Genomic DNA, 22,748 nt, shown 5'->3' with positions numbered 1-22,748 from the left:
AGATAACCCATGTTCTCTGTCATTATAGAATAATTGGGGCTGGTCAGACCCCTGGTAAAGGTCTGAATGCATGCTTGCAACATGCTGTTTCTTTTTTACTCGTTCCAAGTATGTTAGGAATGTCCTAGAGAATGTCTCTATACTTACTGTATGTCGCTCTGGAGTGTCTGCTAAATGACTAAATGTAAAATGTAATATGTTAGCCTTTTGTAGATTATAGGTTTTGTATCACATGCAACAATAACAGCCCTGCCTGTACATTCTGTAAAAATGGAGTGTTTCAAAATAAACAAACAAAGCAAATGTCTGTTATAGAACACAGATTCATAGTAGAATGAGCTAGGAGTTCAGCATTCAGTAACTGTTGAATGTGGGTCCAGTAAAAAAAGATGACCACCACAGTGTTCCTTCCACACATTTGACTTGTTATTCACTGAGACACTTTCATCCCCAGCCATGTAAAAATAGTGCATAAAAATAAGTTCAACAGATCATCAAGGACAAGAACTGCTTTGAACTTACCCCAGGGTCTACAGTACACCATGGGGACACTGATGTGATAGCATTAGTCACACAGTCATTACATTCCATGTCCAGCAGAAGATGTGCGGATGAACTCTGACATCCAGTTGTGCTCAGGGCGAGTCCAATCTGTGTGGTCGTTTAGGGATTTATTTTGGTGAGACAGAAGATGACCCTGCAGTATTATCTGCAAAAACAAGCCAGAGTCATGAGCCCCCCTCCCTATCTCTAATGAGATTTGTTCAGTCATTTATGGGAGCAACTGAATGGCTTCCTCTGAATAAGGGTCATGCACAGTACGTGCCAGAGGGTTGCATGTCACTTTGGGTCAAATTCACATGAATGTCCATGTCTTAAATCTCTTTTGTTGTGCCTGCAACTGAGACGGTGAACATAATCATGTTTGGAAGGTAAATCCTTGCAAGAGTTCTCGCAGCTTTGCATCACAACCTACTACAAATTGTAGGCACCACATACAGTATTACACCACCATATTTTCTTATTAGGAAATTCAGAGAATTATTTATGTAGGTTCACTTTGAGCTGATCAAGGATATAGACCAAACTCAGACCAAACTATCGAACAGGTCATTTTATATTATGCTGTTAAATTACACATTGTATTGATACCGAATTTGACAAGCAAAAAATATATATATACATATTATTATATTTCCCGCCCCTGTGTATATCAGGCAAACATACAGAATTTAGTCATTTTTAGTCATCATAGAATCCCATAAGTTGACACAACTGATTATTTTCCTGTGTCAGTGAAATTCTAATCACCTCCTCCTTTGAAGAATTATCGGGATTTGATCAACTGAAGTAAACAAACAGGGGGACATTAGCTTACTGCCTGTGGTGCGACTAATGCTCTTGTTGATATCCTTCTTCACAACTGTCATCTAAGGACAGGCGGTGTTATCTAGGCAGGTTTTTTGATGCGGCAAGGCGGGCCGGACTTGTTCATGTGATACAGCAGGGAGGTGTTTTTCCAAAAGAGTTTGCAAGAGACCAGACTGCACCATTCGGAATCTTACTGTCCCGGAGATTACCGTTGCAGCGGTTCAGATCTAGGATATTTCGTACCACAGATTTTTCACCGGAGACTTATTCGGGACGGCGGCTGTTAGATCATGGGAGAAACGCAATCATCTCCACGGGATGGCAAGGAGGAAGCTGTAGCCGAAGAGGAGAGTGTTAAAGTGGATGATGTTCAAGATGACGAAAACATTGAAGACAAGGTAAACTTCAAATAGGCCTAAGCTAGTTAACATCATCCCAATAAACCTCTTATATCAAATGTGTAGCAACAAATTGATATTTTTTAATATTATGTTGGTAACTATGATTTCAGACATAAGCCTATTATGTTTTTGTAAACAAATCCATGTAAACTGCTAATCCATTGTCACATGTAGCCCACTCCTGTAAATCACCTATGATCTTAACTGTTTTCTTAAGACCATCGTTTGGGGACATTTAATTACAGGCACAGTACTGATCACATAAATTTACTGTAAGCCTCTAAGAGTGGCGTGTCTGCGTACTGCAATATGCTGATATGGCTCATGAAGTTTATCAAAGCGGATCCCTATATCACACATCTAAGAAAAGAAAAACGTGTGTTCCTCTTTCCAAGGTTTAAACCTCGTTCCAATAGTTTGGGTAAACCACATTAAAAGGATTGCAACCATTTATCAACAGTTATTCCAAGTTGATAAGACGGTTTAATAAGTAAATTGTTTAAAATAAAATAACTGAATTGCTTGAATTGTACTCTTACATGACGTTTAATTTCTGATTTAAATTGAGAAATGGATCACTTTGTTATGAAAATAAATAACAAAACTAGGAATTAAAAAACACTGTTGCTTAATATTTCAGATGAAAGAAAAACCGCCATCACGCATTAGTACAGAAGCTTTAAATTTAGGGGCACCTTTGCTAAAAATGTCATATTTAATCACATTGTGGTGTTTATAATTTCATAGTCTACCCAGTTTGTTCCAAGTTTGTTTATGGTGGTGTGTATTGCATAGGTATGTGGTTTTGTGTTATGTGTCTGGCCAGGTGTTCCTTCTCCAGTACCACCTGCTTACTTTGACCAAGTCATTGTTAGCAATGTGTTGCTTCACTTTGGAATCATGTCTCAGTCTTTACATGTATGTCAGAAGTCAGTGTTGGAAGCCTCCATGGTGAGGATACACGGGAAGAGGACACCAAGGCTAGATTAAAGACCTTCCATTTTGAGATCTAAGTAAAGCAACTTTCCCCAGAGACAGAGATGGAATTTCCTCTAAACTGGATTCCTCTGGAGACAACATTGATTAGGTATTCTGTGTTTGACAGGATTACTCAGGCCATGGCTGAGGAGGACGTTTGGTATGATAGACTTTCCCAGTACTTTGACTGGAGTCAAGAAGCATTGTTATCCTCAATGATTACCTGAGATTTATATAACTTTGTTGTAATATTAGGCCTAACTTGTGTGAAAGACACTTGGGTTCTTGTGAGGAAAAAAGTGGTTGTTATGGTTTTTAGAAGGGGGTTCAACTGTGCATTTATGCGTGCAAAGGTCTTTGTTGTGTTCTAAAAGATCACTGCACAGAAGGAGTGGATAGATTCATGAGTCAGCAGCTGTGATCCAGCCAAGCCTCTGATACTAAAGCTTTTCATTTCTCCATAGTGCTTTCTTTCCCATTTTAAAAGCTTGGTGTGTGTGAACGATCACTTTTTTCTCTCTCTCACTCTTTCTCTCTCTTTCTGTTTGCTTAGCTTGGTTCAGACCTAAATGCATGTATGTGCACAATTTTGTGCTCTGTAACGTTGCACACATGCACCAAGACAATGTTGCAATACAGGTCATAGATTGTCATAGTTGTGCAATACATGGCTACTTCATCAACTGAAGGTTCCTGTGGATTGTAACTGGACTGTTTGGCAATGCTAGTGATGATAATGATGGCATGAAGAGGTGTATTACACCAATCTCACCATATCTTGCTCTACATTGAACAAACCCGTAGTTGGGTGCTGTAGCAGTACTGTTAGAACTGTGCACTTCTGGTCCTTGATTATCAGTTGCACTTACTACATGTGCTTTGGAGGAAAGCATCTGCTTCATGATCTTACTCTCTTTCAGTTTCTCCCAAAAAATGGACAGATCTCAGGGTTGAATGAAAAAGCAGAGTTCCCGCCTGAAGAGTTCAATGGGGTGTGTGAAGACCATGTCCATGCAGAAGGTAAATACTAACTAGGTAAATAGTCTCTGAGCACATACAATAGACGCACGTAGATGGTGGACCCTGCAGGAACATGGTTGCCTGTGGCACAACTAAGCTGTTGAATGTAGTCTAATATAATAAACAATTAAATGATCTTAACTCTTGTCTATCATTATATTATAATACTTGTTTTCCCCTTTTGTCAGTTTGTGAGACAGATTCAGCTATTATTTCTCCAAAAGAGGATGTCTCAGACGCCCCTGAGACAGTGGAGACAGGAGAAGAAGGACCTCTTGAGAGCCCACCTGAGGCACATGTAGAGGATGAGAAGAAATCACGTGAAGACACAGTAAACGACTCACCTGAAGATGCAACAAAGGAATCACCTGAGGACGCATCAAATGGCTCACCAGAGGACCCACTGAAGGATTCACCCGACGACACAGCACAGGACTCACCTGAGGATGTGTCCAAGCCAGCCATGAGTGAAGCGGAGGCAAAACTGAACGAGATCAATGAGAGTTTTAAAAAATTCTTCAGTATGGTAGGTTTTAAACTGACTGTGAAAAAAGACGTGGGTGAAAAGTCAGAAACTGTTCCGGAGTTGACCGCTGAGGAAGAGGCAGAAACAAGTGGCTTAGATATCAAGGACACTTCAGAGGGGTCTGCAAGTGGAAATGCTGAACAGAATATTGATTTGAGCCCAGAACAAGAGCCATCTGATAGCGATTCAAAATCCAGCCCTACAACAACAGAAGACATTACTGTGGAGGAAGTTCCTGAGACCATTAAGGAGAAGAACTCAGAGGCAGGAGGAACCATTGAAGAAGTACCGTGTGTTCAAAATGGCACAGAGGAGCTAGACCCAGTCACTCTCGATGGACAAGAAGATCCACCCAAACAAGAGGTGACATCTGAAAAGGATGCAGAAACCAGTCCTGAAGAGGAAGAGGATGCCATGTCTCCTATTAAACGTTTTTTCACTACAGGAATATTCGCAGGTTTAGGAAAAAAGAAAAAGGCTAAAGAAGAGGAGGAAAAAATGCAAGATGAGAGTATTGCAAAAGAACTTGAAGAGCTAAGAAAACCAGAGGATGCAATTACACCAAAAGAGCCAGAACAAAATGGCAGTGAACTAAAAACTGATATGCTTCCCACATTAGACACAGGAAACACAGAGACGACTGATGTCCCTGAAATGAGTAACAAGAACGAACATATTCATGAGGAAGAGAAAGCTGCTCCCGAGTGTCCATCCACCATCATCTCAAACGAAGCTGACCTTCTCAGCTCTCAGGAGAAAGAGAAAATTCAAGGTAGTCCACTCAAGAAGCTCTTATCTGGCGCTGGCTTGAGGAAACTATCAAAAAGGCAGAAGGGCAAGACAGCTTCTGCGGAGCAGCTTCTGTCATCCACAGAATCAGCAGAGTATCAAATAGGAGAAACTCCTGCCTGTTCGCCAGAGGGGGCTGAAGAGAGAGAAATCACAGTGGTACCAGGTCAGGTAGATTCATGCCACGAATCTGAGGGTGATGCTAATTCAGATGGCGAAAGGAAGAAGGATGGCACCTGGGCTTCTTTCAAAAAGCTGGTTACCCCTAAAAGACGACCTAAAAGGCCCTCCATTAGCGATGATGAGGCAGCCCCCGTAGCGCCACATGAGGATCCGAAGGCAAGTGAGGGAGAAGAGATCATCACCCTCAGCACGGAAGAGCACAATAAGAAAGTCGATTGGGAGGCCTTCCTGTGTGGATCTGGGAAGAGAAGGAGCCGAAAGACATCGGACTCTGAAGACGAAAAGCCGGTGCATAAGAGGGAAGGTCGGAGGTCAGCTGATGAACCTAGGGACACAGCTGAGTCTCCATTAGACAGTTCCCAGGAGGGAGACTCCGAACATATGTACTCTTCTCCTGACCAAGCTGTCAGTCCTTCAGAAGGTGATGGCACTTCTACTTGGAAATCCCTTAAAAGGCTTGTCACTCCAAAGAGGAAGGCCAAAAGGGAAGAGGTTGGCAGAGACCTGACACTCTCTGATAGTGATATCACTAAAGAAGATTCTTCATTTTCAATAAAGAAACTCATATCCGGACGCAAAAAGAGGAAGACTGAAGGAAAACCGGACCAAATGTCCTCCGATGAGGCTGAAAGGGCTGTTGGATCGGACGATGAAGACTCAGAAACACCAGCTGTGGTTCCATTGTCTGAATTTGACATGGATCCGATAGATGACCACAACTTGCAAACTCAAGCAGTCATAGAAAGCTCCATGTCTGCAGAAACAGAAGAGAAAGGCATCCCCAGTCCACTAACCGAACTGGTTATTCACATTGCCATCGTGCCTTCCGAACTAGAAAGCGTTCAGGACACCGACGACTCCATGGCACAATCTTCAACCCCTGTGGAGGAATTCGAGGATCTAACAGAATTTATTAGTAAACATCAACAACTCAGTGACATCACTGAAGAGGGCGTGATAGAGGAGACTGTTGCCACACCTATGTCCATAGCTGAGGAGATTGCCCGAGATGACACCATAGCTGAAGACTTAATAGAGTTGACATCAGAGGCTGTTACCGCCCTGGAACCAATAGATGACTCCTTTGCAGACGAAACAACAGAAATGGTTTCAGCTGTTTCCCAGCTGACCGAGTCGTCTAAAACGTCGGGTAACACAACACCAGTCCCAGTAGAACATGATAGCACTGAAACAGAAGCCCTTCTGCAGGAGGTTGTTGAAACCATTTGTGTCACTGCAGATATGTTCGCAGTAACTACAGAAGATGCAGATATAGAGAGAGTAGCCGTTTCAGTCTCTCCCCGGGTATTTGGGATACCCACGGAACAAGAAGCCAAAATGTTTGAAGCACATGCAAAATCAGATGCAGTTACCATCTGCACAGATCTAGACAGTGATGAACTTAACACTCCAATTAAAGACCCCATGATACCTCTGGTGGAGTGTATATCTGAAATCAGAGAGGCCATTTCCACAGAGGTGGCTCCTGAGGCTGAAACTGAGTTTAATTCAGCTGGAATTTCCACAGATGAGGTACACAAAGCTGATGTTGCCAAAGCCCTTGAGATAACAGACACCATTTTAATATCTACGGAATCAGACGACCTGAACACCACTGATGATAGCCAAACGTCGACTGAGGGTGTATTTGAAGTTAGCGAGGCTCCGTTTGAAGATATAACTGAAGAGTTTGATGCAACTGGAATGACCACAGATAACCTAGATCTCCTCGATTTCAGAGAACCACAAGAAGACTATAGTGTAGGAGCAACCTTCCCAACTCTAGAACCAGAAGAGCTGAAAGTTATTGATGATAGCCAATTCCAGGTTGAAGATGAAATCAAAGTCCCACATCTAGAGCCAGAAGAACTGATAGTTATTGATGACAGCCAAGGTGAAACTCAAATCACTGAAACAATACCTGAGGATAAACCTGATGAGATGGACTCTGCTGTCAGTATTAATGATGGGGAAGAACAGTCAGAATTCTTTGAGCCACAAGCAATCTCTAGTGGTCTAGACACTGACGAACAGCATGTTCTGGATGATAGTGAACTCAGTGTTCAGGATGAAACTGTAGTCACTGAAACAATGCCTAAGGACACCACAGAAAAGTTTGGCTCACCTGGAAATATTAGTGAAGTGGAAGAACAAATAACATTTGATGAGTCAAAAGAAATCTGTACAAGCCTTGACAGTGCCATCGATGAGAGTTTCTTGCTGAGAGAGTGTGTAACTGGAGTCAGTGAGGCATTGAACACAGAGCTGGAAACCAAGAATAAAACTGAACATGTTCATTCGGCTGACACTGTAATGGATGATGTTAACAAAACTGAAATAGAATTTCAAGAATCCGACTTGATAGCTACAGTTACAGAATTTCAAGAAGCAGATTCGACAATTGCAGCAGTCGAACGAAAAAGAGAAATCGAGCAAAGTCAAGAAGAGAGCAGAGAACCATATTTAGAGAATTACAGTGGTGAAGTCGCCCAAACCATTGACACAGTGGACGAGGATCAAAAAACAGAACAGGTGGAGGAGTTACAAAGGGCCAGTCCTGTACATGTGGCCCACATGGAGTCAGAGGTGATAGGAATACAGGTTCTTAAAAGGGAGGTTGTAGCAGAGGACATTCCACAGACAGAATCAGAGGTAATTTCACTCTCCAAGGAGCCTCTCTGTAAACAGGAAGCCAATATCACTGATGTCACTGTGGAGGAGGAAAAAGAAGAGGACCTTCAGAGTGTTTCAGAGGACAGGGCAAATGTTGCGCTCGCTCCAGTGGCTGAACTTATCACATGCTCGGCAGTAGAAGATTCTATGTACAGCCTCGATACTCCCTTGGCAGAAATGTCAGATGTTTCGGAAACTTTGATGGCTGTTGTGGCAACCCGTGTAGAGTCCCCAGAGCTAGTTGAGAGAGTGGATATTTTGACCCCACAGATAGACAGCCTTGTAGTGCAGGCAGTAGAGGTAAAAGATGAAAATGCAATGCAAAACTTGCCATTGATTCAGTGTATGGATGACCATGAAATCCAGGTTCAGGGGGTGGACATTGATGTGGAGTCAGCAGAGGTAGTTGTTGAGACTGCTCTTAAGGGGGCTTCCACTGATACTGTGGTGGCTGTAGATGGTTGTGGTGAAGAGGAGAAAGCAGTTGACACTTTGTCAGCTGCTTTGGAGATCGAAGAGGATGTCACTGAAGAGGCTAGTAGTGTTATCACTTTGGAAATCCATCAACATGAAATGTATAACCAGGAAGCCCCAGTGCCACTGACAGAAGCTCGACTGTCAGATGACAAGGTTGACACTGAATTGATGAAGGAAGCAGAGCTCCATAAAGCACCAGAGGATACTATGGAGACAGGTAGTCAACACACAGATGGCTATTTAGTTCACAGTGTCACAGAGGGCACAGAGATAATTCAATCATCTGCAAATTATTTAGAAGTTGAGTCTACTACTGAAGTTGGTGGGGATCCATATATAGGGTCACATCCCAAGGATGAACTGGTTCTTGAAGAAGATACAGTCAACAATGATTCAGTCATTCCTCTGAATTTGGCAGACATTTCTATCCCAGAGCAGGAGAGAGATCTTGAGGAAAAGAAAGTTGAATCCAATCATTTCGTTGTTGACTTAGTTCCAGAGGGTGCTACAGAAGCCTTTGAGTCATTGATTGTGGAGAGACGGAGGGAAGAAGAGACAGAGGAGAAGATGACGCAGACGGTTGGCCCCCTGGTGGAACAGTCCACAAGTGGAGGCATGGTGTCTTCAGCAGTTCATCTTGGGACACCCTCAAGCCTGACTTTGGAGGTAAAACTGAACTTTCAGTTTGGACAAACACAGGAAGTTGTAAACACCATTCGGCCGGTTTCTGAGAGAACTGAGCCATTGAAACACTCAGAGGTATCTGAGGTGGGAATTCAAGCAACAGAGAAATTGGATCCCATCGGACAATTAAAAGTAGTCGAGACGCCAGTCCCTCAACCAGAAAAATGTGAACCATTAAGGCAGACTGAGGTACACAAGACCAACACAGTTACAAGGCAGACTGGGGAGGAGATTAAGAGACAACCAGAGGAGGAGTTTGACCAAGATGTGTGGCTAGATGCTGAAGAAGACATAGACACCCAGGAGAGCATAGGGAGAACATGGAGCAAAGCTGCTGAATGTCTGCAAAGACTGGAATCGCAGGAAAATACACAACCCAAAACAGGGATGAGTGACCACGTGTCTCAGGATTGGAATGTCCTGGACGTAGAAGAGGTTAGTAAAGAAACACAGAAGCCAGATGAAACAGCAGGAATGGAGAGTGAAGACGTTTTTGATGTTGCACTTGAGCCTCCGAGTTGTCTGTCAGAAATCGAATCGATGATGGACACTAGTATCATTGATTTTGATTGAGGCCGTCATCATCGGATAGATGTGATCTATTGGTGAGACATTTTTTTATTTCAGTATCTTAAAACATGATGTGTAATATGTGTACACCAATATTTTCATTGGACACTTTGCCATAATAATATTTTTATGTTTGTCCTTGCACGTTTCCTCAGATGTGAGGAAAAAGACGACCGGATAGGTCCACAAGGAGCTGACAGTTGATAACACGCTGTCGAAGAATCCATCACAACACATAAAACTACATTGAAAAAGTAACATTCAACCAAACCTGATCCTGGAAATATACATAAGATTTTTGAATTCAGTTACCCACCATTGGTTGCTTTTTCATATTACTCTTTACTTAGTACATCAAAGTGTAACTGTACTACTAGTATTTCTTTCAATAATTTTTTCCTTTTCAAGGTCCCATGTGTTACAATCTATCCTTGGAGGTACAATAATGTATATTTCATTATTTATGTTTGCAATGTACAGTATGTCATTTCTTACCCTAATGTTTTCAGTCTTGTCAACTTAGGAAGAAACTGTAATTGCTTATTAGTAAAGTCATCCAACACTAACAGGTATTCAGTTCTGACTCTTAGGTGACAAATATAGCCGGAGTACAGGGTGAACTGTAATTTGCAGTAGCAATGGTTAACACCAAATATCATGAATGACGTTACATATTGTAGACATGAACTTTATGTAGATTCATAACATAACAAAACACTCCCATCATTGTGTTACACTGCTTGGCATGGCGCACTGACATTTTTTATTTCTAAAATGTAAAATAAATGCACATTATTTGAAATAGTTTATTTACAAATTGTGTAAAATAATATAAAACAATAACTTACACTGCTAATGCAAAAATGGCAGCTTGTCCATACTTGTTTTGTTTCAATGTGTGTGTATCTGAATGAGCAAGTGGAAGTGTAGTATATGAGATCTGTTTTCCTTTATTTAGGCTTTTGGATTGGCTACTGTTAAAATGTTTCTTAACATTTGTAGAAATTACATTCCTGCCAATGTTACATGATGTAATAACTAATAACTAAATGCAAACATGTTGTTGCACTTTTTATATTTGAAAGCTGAAATAAATGCTAATGATTGTAAATCAGGCAAAATAAAAGTATTTTAAATCTGCTCCTTTAAGCACAACCTGTTTTGTGAAATATTTATTTTCTAATTGTATCTCATCAGCTCAGATTTTGGACACAAATGGATGATCAAATGTGTTTTTATTATACTTATTTTACCAGACAAATTAATGGTTATTTCCGCAAAGAAATACAGTCAATACAAAACAAACACAGTGTTCAACATTACACTCTGTCACACAACTGTATACTGAAACATATTCATCTATATAATAATTTAAAATAGGTATTGGTATGGTGAAATGATCTAAATCCAATTAGATATTTTCTTTTGTCAGCATGTACAGTAAAATCAGAAATATGTCTCAAATTTCTCATTACGATCCAAAATGTTACAAAACTAGTTTCTTATCCAGCAACGCTTTCTTGTGTTTGTTCTTTGTACATATTTTACTTCCAGTCTTACATCCAGGTGAACTTTTGCCACCGTTGTCGTACCTCCTCAGAAGATGACTCTGGCGAGTTCGAACATCACCTCAATCGTGATGAGTATGACGATCATCCACTCCAGCCTCAAGCTGTGCTTCTCACTCAGGTGGTTCCTCATCAGGTCTGTCAGCTCCGTGCAGTGCTGCAGCTTCTCGTTCACCACCTGAGACACCACCACAGGACCAGACCCATTACTTCCTCAGATCTGATCTCACTACAGATCTGTTTAATGAGTCGTTGTGCCAAACGTAAAGTAGAGCCAAAGGAGGCTCGTTGTTCATTTAGGTCTGTTGTTTTAATCTTGAAAGATAGTAGCTATGAACAACCCTCCTTGTGACAGTATTGGCAAATACACATACAAAGACTGACTTGACATTTATACACTGCAGAACATAATAGCACAGCTCCAATATGTGTACCTATGCCATGTTTGACACAGGATGTGGCAAGACCCACAATGCATCTGTTGGACAAGAAAGGTAAACAAAATGTACCCAGCAATTCAGAAGCAGGGATTTGGGACTGTAACCCGTGACACAACATACGCTCTATGCAGCATTGCAGAATGGAGCTTTGGTTATCTAGCCCTGCCATGGTGATGTGTGGGGGTGACCAGTGGGACAACTACCTTGACGCGACGGTTGATGCTGAGGAACTGACAGGTCTTGTCATACAGCTGCTCCAACTCCTCTCTGTCCCAGTAGAAGTCAGGAGTCATGAGCAGGTCAGAACTCAGGTTTATACAGTGTCTGGAAACATCGAACACAAGCATGGGGGATGCTGGTATTATCATCATCATCCTCATCCACATTTTAACTGTTATGTTTAGATAAAGTTTACAAAATAAAATAATTGCCAACATTTTAATAGGACTTCATTCACTGATAACGTTTTCAGCTGATTAAATTTACCTCAGAGAAAAGAGCTCCCCGATTTTCTGCAACACCTCTCCCCTGGACAGCTTAACACTTTGACCAGATTTCAGCATCTGTTTAGAAAGAGTCAGTCCACTATGTTGGTGACGTTTAATTCAAGTATCAGAGAAGTAAGTTGGGTGGGCTCAGGTTAGGTAAAAATATAAACAATTAATGTGGCGTGGCTTTAAAGGTCAAACCCATAAAATATGCATTACACTCCGCAATCAGATACTCTATATTTGTACAAGCACCACTATCCATTAGTACTTATGAATAATAGATTATAGATGGTCCACAGTATTTGTTTTTCAAGTGTTAAAGGTTTTATGGTTGGAAAGTGATTTACCTCTGGGATTGACTGTATGGAGTCAACAAAGTTGTCTAAAGACACTTCCCAAATCGCCAACTTCACTGCAACACAACAGAGACAAAGAACAGCTGTTTGAATGCCAATGTTTTACAAGTACAGTAACTGCAACACTATATTGTTTATCACTGAAACAGTGACAAACACTGAATTCAGCTTACCAGACAGGGAGAGAGCGTTGGAGAATGCGAACTTCTCCAACAGTGCTTGGTCTTGCTCCATCTCACTGTTCAGAAGGAAGTTACCGTGGTGAAGCTTGGAGTTTCCTCTGACCCAAACCAAGAGAAAAAGTCATCCAATTAACACTTCCTGTTTTTACAAAACATGTAATCAACTTAAAAGCTTTAAGATGCATATACTATGGTACATACTCTCCAATTTGATAGTTTATCTCTTCATTTTCCCAGTGGACCAAAGCCACCTCATAGGGCTGGATCTCATGCTGTTCTAGAATTCTCATAGCTTTTTTCATCTGTGATAACATAAAGGAAAATATTACATGTGAACCAGTGAGTTGTCAGAAAAAAGTTAACTACATGCCTATGGGGTTTATGATACCGTTTTTTCTTCAACATTCCAGAACACCACTGAGCCTTCCCTAGAGTTGAGAACCATCCAGAGTTTAGGCTTTGATAACAGCACTGTTCAGACTAATCAACATTTGATGTCCACAACCAGACATGCTTACACATACAGTACTTTGATATTACAGACATACCTGAAGAAAAACATTAGTGCATTGTCTCCTGGTTTTGAAATGTTGTCTGTGCATATTACCAATACATTTGAGGCATCTGAAAAGAAGATAAAACCATTCAAATATGAGCATATTCAAGTCTAGAACTGGCCTCAAAATGATTAAAACAGTTGAGGCATGTTTACCTCTTGGCAAATCTACTTCGTAGAAGCCATGGGCTATGAGATCATGGCAGAGAGTAGGCAAATGATACTGGTCTGCAGTAGCATAGGCAATACACTGCATGACATCCTACAGGAAGAGAGAGGGGCATACTGTAATTTATGAATTAAGCAATCAATACAACAACTGGATGGAAAGTATCATTATTATTTTAGTGGCATCCACTTTAGCAGTATTAGTAATTGTAGTATTTGTAGCATTAGTGTTGCCCCAATGTGTCAAGTCTGGTGTAAAGGTACCTTGTCCTCCTGGACAGGCTGGTTAGCTCTGGATGGTTGCTTGGTTCTCGGCCCTTTAGGAATTCTCTTTCCAGGAAGAGGCACAGATTTGAAAGCTGGCTTGAACACAGTTTTTATAGGCAGTGTTGAGTAGAAACGCGTCTGTACACTCCGGTACTGTGTGAGATCACTTGAGACAGCTGAAGACGTCCTTGTGTTGAAACACTGTGGCATGTGCGAATCTTGTTGCACAGCTTGTCCTAATGTCCAGCATTGGTCACGAGCCGTTCTAGGAAAAGATACCGAGCTGTTCAAGAATGCAAATGTCTTTGTTTGTGTCTCATTCTTCTGTTGCTGAACTGGATCACACACAGCTGTCCTCAACAAAGGCTGATTAATTCTCAGTCGGCAGAAGAGAGTTCGGAGAATCATACCTACATGTACTTACAGATGGGAGAAAAAAGAGAATTGTCATTTAGTTTCATCATGTTTTATAAAGGCACCACTACATCCAAATCTCACGTCGTGGGAGATTGACCTTGGCTTCCGATCGATGAGTGCACTGTGTACATGTCCATGGACATGTACACAGATAGAATCGCAATACAAAGTTTGATTATAACCATTGTAATCACTAGCCATCATATTGTTCATGCAGCTCACAGAAGCACTAAATAATCGTTTAGCACCGCAAAACGTTTAGCTATTTTGGTTGCAAGTATGGTATGCAAAGCATTATGTAGCATGCAAACTAGCACAAGCTAGATACCTTGCTTCAATAAATGGAATAGCAAGAAGCTGTTTGACACATCTGAAGAACGTAGCCAAACTCACCAAATCACACTTTTCAAACTAAATTTTGTACAGGCAACGACGGCTATTGTCATAGTAAAACACAAGTATTCAAAGATAACTAACGCTAAGTGTCATACACATGACAGCTTGGTTTGTAGTTCTTTTGCGCATAGTCGCATTCGAATGACGACTCTAAGAACGCGACTCGTCCGAAGATTTTTAAGACGCACCCCTCTGAACTTGCACTTATAGTTTAGAACACGATATTATTACTTTCGAGAATCAATTATATTACAATACATTTGGTGGTTAGGATAAAGCATTCAATTGATACATAAACACATATGTAGCTTTCCACACTATAGTAGTGGTGTTAATAGGCAGTACGTTTCCATCTGTGCCCTCTATGGTAAAACATTAGCTCATGTTTTTTGTTGCCTGGAGACTTCAAACAGAGAAGTGATCTGAGCTGAAGACATCTTTATCATACTAACTTTATCCTACAATGGAAGGCATTGGTGTAGACGTACAAGAAAGAAGATGGGATGAGGTAAATCAATGACTTGATCTAATTTTGAGAAGATACATTTTACATATTGCACGGGTTGTTTCACTTGGCATAAATAACTACCTAAGCTTTTTCATGTTTTTTAAACTTAACAGTTTACATACCAAATGGGACCATCATTAACCAATTGCCAAAAGTCTTATTATACAAATATCTTCAGAAGACAGTTCAAGGTTGTTGAACTGGGACAGATTGGCCTCTTTCCATCTTCTCAGCAGGATGTGGTTCATGAGAGAGACCGGCTGAAGATGAGAGTGGCTGTGCTGGAGGAGAGCGTGAGGTCGTATGAGGTTGAGTGTAAAGCCAGCAGAGAGACGGTGATGAGACTGGTGTCAGAGCTGGGTTGTGAACGCAAGACTGCAGCCAGCACTGCAGAGTTGCTGGAGTCCCTCAGACTGGTATCAAGCCCACCTCCATATAACACATTTTACAAATACTTTTTTTCCGGTTAGTTTACGTTTTTATCCAAAGTGACCTACAAATAGTACATGAAGAAAGTACAGCAGAAAATCAAGGATCAGAAGTACATAGTTCTAACATTATTTTGGTGGTTAGTCAAGGAACAGTCTGTATTTACCAGGCATAAAACAACTATGTAAAAACAGTTGACTACTATCATACTGTGTGTGTTAAAAATTAATAATTATCACTGTCTACAGTAGACATTGAGACTGTTACTTTTGCTATTGTGGTGTCCAGTGGGCCTACAGTACTGTCTACCTCACTGAATGTATCTTTCAGGAGTTGAAGAGTGCCCTGGTGTCAAAGAGGAGTGCGGATATCCAGAAGCAGAGTCTGCTGGAGAGGCTGGAGGTTGGCAGCCGAGTCATAGAGGCAGCTAAATTGGAGGCAGCATGCTTAGAAAAGCAGGTCCAGGAGCTTGATGGGAGACACCGTGCAAGCCAAGGGGAGACCCGGGCAGCCCTGGGCCAACTGAACAATCTACGGGACAAGTTTGTGGGTCTACTGCTGGGCCACACTGGAGAAGTCCTACAGACTGACAGAGAAATACTGCTAAGTCTGGCTGACCTTTGCACCAGGGAGGGGAATGCGAAAATTGTAGGCTAGCTAACTGTGGTCTTTCTCTATAGGTCTTCCTCATACTAGTGTTGCTGTTTACATACAATAATAATAACATATTTACTGACCCAATCAAAAAATGTTTTAAATTACAATCCTCCATCTGTACTTCTTCTATTCATCTATCTTATGTTGTCTCACATTTGCAATTTTTCCCTCCTTCTGTTTATGCCATGAAGCGGCTAAAGGAATATGTATTTTGTCACAAAGACTGAAAAAGAATCCTTTTTGAATCATTGAACGTTTCAGACCATAACGGAGCTTGAGAAGAGGCTGTCCGATGCATCAGAGTCAGTGGTCCTGGAGGCGGAGCTCTGCCGTGGGGCCCTGAAGAGGGCTGAGCTGGGCGAGCAGCAGGTTCAGGAGCTGAGGGAGAGCCTGCGGGGCTTGGAGGCAGAGCTTCTGGCAGCAGACGTCCACCGGGATGGCCTGACTCACAGCAGGGAGCATGTGAGCACCGTCCCCTTGTGATGACACGTTGTGGCAAAGGCTCTTTATCAATCCACTTTTTTTTCCGTTCTTGTGTTCTTGCAAACTCGTTTGACGTCATCTTTCATTGCCCAAGTACGATTCCAATCCAAAGAACACAAGTCATCGAGAATGCCAAAATAAGTGTCGTCCCATTGTGATGACACTTTGTCCGCTGATTGGTTTTAGTGGCATTGGATTGACACTTGGAAGGTAACCATACTGATTGTGATGTGCTACTCTGACACCATATACCTCGTGAGGTCTCTGGAAAAATTAATATTATGTAAGGCGCTGAGATTCATTACATTACATTTATTTATTTAGCAGACACTTTCCGGAGTGAAATACAAGGTGGGAACATAATAAGTGAAGCAGATAATGAAGCACTAGAAGTGACTGGTTGTAACAGTAATACAGTGGTTAGTGCAGTAGTTTTCAAGACACTATGTTATCCCATCACGATGACACATTCTCTGCCGATTGGTTTGGCTGGCGTTGGACCCACACCTGGAAAACACCTGTACTGATTGTAATGTGCCACTCTGCAGTATGAGCAGTTCCTGGAACAGTTATCGGAGAAGATGAAGGTTGACAGCATCGCTGCTGACCTGGGGTTCGACATGAGGCTGCACCTGATCCTGTCTCGGGCAGAGCAGCTGGTCAAACAGGAAGGGACAGCATTGCTGGAGAGCAAGACCCTGACCCACGGTCTGCAGAGGAAGGTACAAGTTAAACACAGCCTTCTTCAGGGGTACACAATTTAGTACATTTAGGTTTCACCTGAATTCCTACGTCCCTTTTTTTCTTCCCCTCTACTCGGCGTGCACATGCTTGGTGTGCTCATATGTGTGTCAACTCACGCCTGTCGCAGCTGAAGGCCCTGAAGGAACGTTTGCAGAGCAAGGAGCTCCACATGGAGTTGCTGAGGAAGAAGCTGTATGACCTGGAGCAGGAGAAGAACGGACGCTCGACCCTGGCGGTGCAGCGAGACGACGCCCAGCTGGAGGCCCGGAAGCTGCAGAAGAAGCTGGAGCGGCTGCGAGGGGAGCTGGGCTCTGCCAAGCTGTCCAATACGGAGCTCAAGGCCCAGCTCTCCCACACCAATGAGCTGAAGGTAGAAGGGAGGGTCGCCCAGACCCACACCTCTAGAGGAAGGGTCATCTTATCAACTGGCAAATGAGATGCTACACTCAAAGTATATGTTGTTTGTCGTATATGATTTAAAGCACTTTAAAGTATTGCATTCTATGAATTAAACTGTATGGACGTTTCATGTATTTCCCTACTTATGGTTTCACCAAATGCTGACCCAGAAGATTTTATCTTAGCCATATTTAAGATTCAATAGCCTTGTGGTATATTTGGATCTCCTGTGGAGTTAACTGTCTCTAAGATTAAATGTAGCCAGCGGTTCAGGCCTATGCTGTGTCTGCTATGCTAAGCTCCAAGTCCTGGAGCAGAGTCAGTCCCTGGGGGAGCAGAGTGGGAGGCTGGAGGAGCTGGAGAAGGGGAAGGCCGAGGTGGAGAGCTCTCTCACCATGGTGAGGTCAGACCTCCAGAGCTGGGAGATGACGGCCAGGGAGGACCAGCAGCACCTTGCCACTCTCCGACAGACCCTGGCCCAGCTCACCGAGAGGGAGAGAGAGGTGGGGTGGGATGAGACTCTTACTGGAACGCATGTCATAATTAATGTCTGTAGATATTCGATGAGCACCCTGAAGGAACAGTGAATCAGTAATGAAAACAAAAGTAATTGTTGGCTTTTTCTGTCCCAGTTGGCTGACTTTCGCATGGTGGTCTCCAAGATGGTGGGTCTGGACGTCACATCTCTGACCCTCCCCGACTACGAGATCATCAAACACCTGGAGGGCTTATTTAACACCCACCACCAACACCATTCTCACCTCCACTACCCTCACTTCCACCTCCACCACCCCAGGCTGCCCTGGCCCTACCCTGCCCAGCAGCACCCTCACCAACCCTGGGTCCAGGGCATTGCTGACATCCCTGGGTCCAGGCCTGCCCTCTCTGCTGCATCTCTGAGGCCAGCTGCTCCCCAGGCTCTCCCTCTGCATGAAACCTAGTCCAGTAAACTGGAGCTATGAGACTGCACTCTGGATAGAAGTGCGAATGATTTATCAAGCTTTCTACATACCTGAATTAACTTAGTATTGAGTATTATAGTATTATAGTATAACTTAGTATTGTATTATAACATCATTAATATATAATTTAATATCATATGGGTTTGATAAATGTAGCTCCTTAATATGCTTCTGTTTCTTGTTTCAGTGTTTGAGAAGTTTTTCAAGGTCAACACCTAGCAAACTCTTTTCCATGACTTAAAGTAGCCTGTTAAATAAAAGACACAATCAAATTGCAATTGGCATTCAATGTTTGTGAATTTGGGCCAGTTATACATTTATATTGTTATATACAGAACTTATTCAATAATTCTGGACTGTGATACATTTAACACTGACATAGAGCCATACAAAATATATGGAGTTTTTAATACATTACAATTTTCAATATTAATTGCTAATATATTAGATATCGGCAGTTAAAAAATAACAAAGGATGTAAAGTACATGGCCGACATATTTGAAAGGTGTTCAATCTTCTCATCTGATAATATAAGACTTTCATGATTTTGTTTGTTTAACGTACACATGTTCGACAATTCAGGTTAAATAGATTCTTACATCCAGTCACAATAATTCGTAAAAGTCAACTATTAAACACTAACACACCTGGAAACATAGTAACTGTAAATAAACTGCATGCCAAAATACATGTAAAAAAATAATTGCAATATAAGATATCTTGACATGTTATTTTACAAATGTTCAGTGGTTACAAGCAAACTTACAAGCAAATTTTTTTCCATTGTCAAACATAACAAAAGGTGTCATGGTTAGCTAGTTCTAGAGACCCATCTGCCTCCTTGTTGAACAGTTTAACAGTTCCAGCCTTGCAGTCACAACTTATTTTTGGTTCTCATGCCAAAGTCTCCACAGAGAATTGGCAGAGCATTACGTAGGAAAAAACTGTTGCTTTTCGCCTAAGAGTAGCACACTACAGACACAGACTGGTTAACGTGGAACAGCAACAGTGTTACAACCCAGCGGAGCCGTGTCCAGGATCAGATTCACAGATCTGGTCTCAGATTGATCTGATTTGACTCCATCATCAAGGTGGGACCCAAACACGAGGGTTCCAGTTGGACTGGAATCCCAGGCCGGCCTCTACCCCCGCCTGGTCCCCACAGCAGGGCTCACACAGGCGGGGGGCCATTGGTGTAGCTGAGCATGGGGTAAAAGGAGCGGGCAAAGTTGTTGGACTGAGAACAAGTGTAATCGTCCTCGGTCAGGGGCACCAACCAGGCCACAGCCAGCAGCAGGAGCAGCATGAGGACCTGCAGGGGCAGCGCCACCCACAGGACGCGCCGCAGGAAGGACGCAGGGCGGGGCGGCAGTGGCGGCGTTGTCTCGGGGTCAGAAGGGCAGGAAGCGGACCCATCGCCTTTGCGTGACCTGCGCCGGGGAGGGGAGGGGGGAGAGAGAGGGAACGACACGACAACAGGACAATGCCGACAAGACACGTTTAGACCATCAGAGCGTCCTCTGATGGGAACAGTCACAGATCCCTCTCTGTCTGGGCATTTGAGTCACCAATGTCATGATGAGTGCTGGCGGTATGTCGGTTATGTGTCTGCGGCTGTAATGGGCAGTGTGCAGGTTTCACAACCTTGATCGAGTGACCTAGGCTAACAAGTTAAACTCATTATGAATGATGGAGTAAGTCAAAATCATGCCAAAGTATTAATACCAAGTGTAATTTTGATATAACTAGCTATGATATTGGTGATCAACACTTCCATTTGGTGTTGGAAGGACGAGCAGATAGATGTGATACACTGAATAAAATGAAGACATTTCAGCATGGTACAATCCTATTCAAACCGCAGAACAAACATTAGAGCTGGCATTCCTTTGTAGAGGGTGTTAGGACACAAGACAAGATGCATGCTGCAAGTAGCAGTTTGATGGGACGTTTGAAGCGTTCTTTGGGGATTCTGTCCTGGTAGTTGCAAAGCATGCCAAGACGGGCTCAGAGCAGAAGCAGTCTCATTAACAGGCTACCTCTCTAGCTTTTATTCATTTCTGTGTCAGTTCACCCCATACGAATACCAAGTCATCTGTTCACACTGGCTACTGTCAGACTGACTCTAAGGGCACTTCATCCAGCTGGGACAGCTACTTACATTGTCTAAAATACATAATATACTGACAGCGAAACAGGTATTCAGGTACATACACTACACATAAACCAAGGGTTAAACAGTGGATGCATGTAACAATGAATTAAAAGGGGACAGTCTGTTTATAATGAAGCTGCCCCAGGCCCACCTGTATTCCTGGCTTAGCTTACACCTTAGCTGAGGTCTATCACACCCCTATACTGGACTGCACAGATGAGGCCTGACTTCAGGTAGCTAGAGGCTAGAGTGATGTCTGTCTGACGCTCAAGTCAAGAACAACCCCTTAACACTTCAGACCTTGAGACCTGGGAGGCGAGACCCAAAGATGGCAGATTGGACAAGGAGGAGGAGGAGGGGGGAGATGGTGGATTAGTTGGTGAGATAGAAGAACAGATGTGACACACAAGAAGAAGAAAGAGAAAAGGGAAAGAGAGAAAGAGAAAGAGAGAGAAGACTGTGCCATTGTGTTGTTCATTGCAGACGCTTGCTGGCTTGGCAATAGGAGGAAGGGTGTGCTTTCCCAGTGACGGGGAAGAATTAGCACTCTAGAGTTACCAAGGTGATTAGAGAAAAGGTTTATGTTACTCACAGAAGGTGCTCTCTGTGTTTTTTTTTAAATGTATTTATATATTTGCGGTATTACAGTAAGCAGCCGGGAAAGTCGGCGGAATTAGAGGCCTTGCGGTATTTCTTAGCGTAACGTTTAGCGTCGGGACGTGCGAGGGAACCCTCGTCTAACACCCTAGCCTCTACGTAGAGTCTAGAATATAGAAGATGATGGAAGTCATTGTCATGAGCCAGTACGAACGAGAGTTCCACATGACGTTCTCTCCTCCTAGAAACAGCAGCTTGTATCTACAGCCGTTTCTGAGGCCCACACTGGTCACTGAAATAGTGTGAGATTCAGGAGAAGGGGGAGGAGGGGGGGGGGGGGGAGTGGGCTCCAGGGAGTCTGAATGGGTCTCCTGTTGCATCATGGGTAGATGAGTTCCATTATCTTCTGGGTGTTCTAGAAACCAGGAGAAAGGTACCTGCGGTGTGGACTGCTCACAGAGGGTCCAGGTTGAGACAGACTACATTTGCCCCGTGGCTGTTTGCAATGAACAGGGGGGTAAAAGAAAGAAAGTATGTTTCAGTCCAGGCAAATAAAGACAAAGCTACCGATGAAAGAAATCCCAAATGAGGAAGAGGGGAGCAGCAACCCAAAATAAAATGGTGTGAAGGTGAGAATTAGCTCATGGAAAGACAAGGCATCAGCCTTTTCAAAGTGTCTGATTACTTTGAACTGCGTCAGCTCGTTGGTAATGCTGTTACAAAGTGAATTTAAATGCTGAGCTAAAATGCCTGCTATGAAAAACAGAGGTTACTATGGGCAACAGAGAAATAGCATTCACATTCATCAAGAAATATCTTATGTATCTTGTATTATGTAGATGAAAGTCATTGCTAGTCAGGGCGCTGTTCATTTTACAGTACATAAGCTTTCCCTCCTGAGAATTGAGTTACAACAAGGCAGGCTGGTTAGGTATCAAAGGAAGAAGTTTTCCTTGGTTGCTACAGTACAGAGAGACTACAGTGATCTAACAGAGGAAGAGAAAGGGGGAATCTAAGAAGGAGGTGCAGAGGGAAGAAATCTATCATGGAAATAATCATTTAAAAAACAAAAATTATTATATGAAATGTGTCTACAACTAGGGCTGCAAGGTCAAAAAGGAAAAAGTGGAAAGAAGAGAAAAAAGAGGGAGGATGCTCCGGGGGATCCACCCCTGGGGGAGGCGGGGGGAGATGACATGCGAGGGGAGGTGGGTGGAGCCAAAGGTCGGAGGTCATAGAGAGGTGTGTCCAGGGTCATGGGGGTGCAGGGGGGACTCTGGTCTAAAACCGGGCATTCAGG

The 22,748-nt window shown here is 42.7% G+C and overlaps 4 protein-coding genes across 7 annotated transcripts in view; 2 read left to right on the top strand and 2 right to left on the bottom strand.

Moving 5' to 3' along the window:
• The first annotated feature begins 1,459 nt into the window (after positions 1–1,459).
• Positions 1,460–10,812, top strand: akap12a (A kinase (PRKA) anchor protein 12a). The gene is made up of 4 exons (XM_047013872.1): positions 1,460–1,769; positions 3,671–3,770; positions 3,959–9,707; positions 9,828–10,812. The coding sequence occupies exons 1-3, from the start codon at positions 1,662–1,664 to the stop codon at positions 9,673–9,675; spliced, it is 5,925 nt and encodes a 1,974-aa protein (XP_046869828.1). The 5' UTR covers positions 1,460–1,661; the 3' UTR covers positions 9,676–9,707; positions 9,828–10,812.
• Positions 10,813–10,841: 29 nt separating this feature from the next.
• rmnd1 (required for meiotic nuclear division 1 homolog) lies at positions 10,842–14,665 on the bottom strand. Of its 3 annotated transcripts, none has more exons than XM_047013913.1 (11): positions 14,511–14,665; positions 13,698–14,110; positions 13,422–13,527; positions 13,258–13,333; positions 13,098–13,137; positions 12,911–13,011; positions 12,701–12,807; positions 12,519–12,583; positions 12,167–12,243; positions 11,884–12,004; positions 10,842–11,418 (listed from the first exon to the last, which is right to left on the bottom strand). In XM_047013913.1, the coding sequence occupies exons 2-11, from the start codon at positions 14,106–14,108 to the stop codon at positions 11,269–11,271; spliced, it is 1,254 nt and encodes a 417-aa protein (XP_046869869.1). In that variant the 5' UTR covers positions 14,109–14,110; positions 14,511–14,665; the 3' UTR covers positions 10,842–11,268. The 3 variants fall into 3 exon arrangements, with proteins under 3 accessions (XP_046869869.1, XP_046869860.1, XP_046869876.1); XM_047013904.1 differs by having other exon boundaries at positions 13,698–14,119; positions 14,511–14,664; XM_047013920.1 differs by having other exon boundaries at positions 13,698–14,119; positions 14,446–14,637.
• A 14-nt stretch (positions 14,666–14,679) lies between these two features.
• On the top strand, positions 14,680–18,937 carry ccdc170 (coiled-coil domain containing 170). 2 transcript variants are annotated; one of them, XM_047013884.1, is made up of 8 exons: positions 14,680–15,021; positions 15,255–15,437; positions 15,781–16,098; positions 16,369–16,569; positions 17,139–17,312; positions 17,462–17,704; positions 18,033–18,236; positions 18,366–18,937. In XM_047013884.1, exons 1-8 carry the CDS (start codon positions 14,977–14,979, stop codon positions 18,672–18,674), a joined length of 1,677 nt encoding a protein of 558 aa, XP_046869840.1. In that variant the 5' UTR covers positions 14,680–14,976; the 3' UTR covers positions 18,675–18,937. The 2 variants fall into 2 exon arrangements, with proteins under 2 accessions (XP_046869840.1, XP_046869847.1); XM_047013891.1 differs by having other exon boundaries at positions 14,681–15,021; positions 15,781–15,852.
• A 45-nt stretch (positions 18,938–18,982) lies between these two features.
• The window catches only part of syne1b (spectrin repeat containing, nuclear envelope 1b), a 94,689-nt gene continuing 90,923 nt past the window's right edge, over positions 18,983–22,748 (bottom strand). Inside the window, exons 144-145 of the mRNA XM_047013860.1 lie at positions 21,886–21,944; positions 18,983–20,126 (exon numbers count right to left, since the gene is read on the bottom strand). Coding sequence (XP_046869816.1) covers positions 19,868–20,126; positions 21,886–21,944 — 318 coding nt within the window. The 3' untranslated portion in view covers positions 18,983–19,867. The remainder of the gene's footprint in view (positions 20,127–21,885; positions 21,945–22,748) is intronic.

This window comes from Hypomesus transpacificus, chromosome 3 (assembly GCF_021917145.1).
Source record: "Hypomesus transpacificus isolate Combined female chromosome 3, fHypTra1, whole genome shotgun sequence".
Classification (NCBI taxonomy): domain Eukaryota; kingdom Metazoa; phylum Chordata; class Actinopteri; order Osmeriformes; family Osmeridae; genus Hypomesus; species Hypomesus transpacificus.
This window is presented reverse-complemented; position numbering and strand designations above follow the sequence as displayed.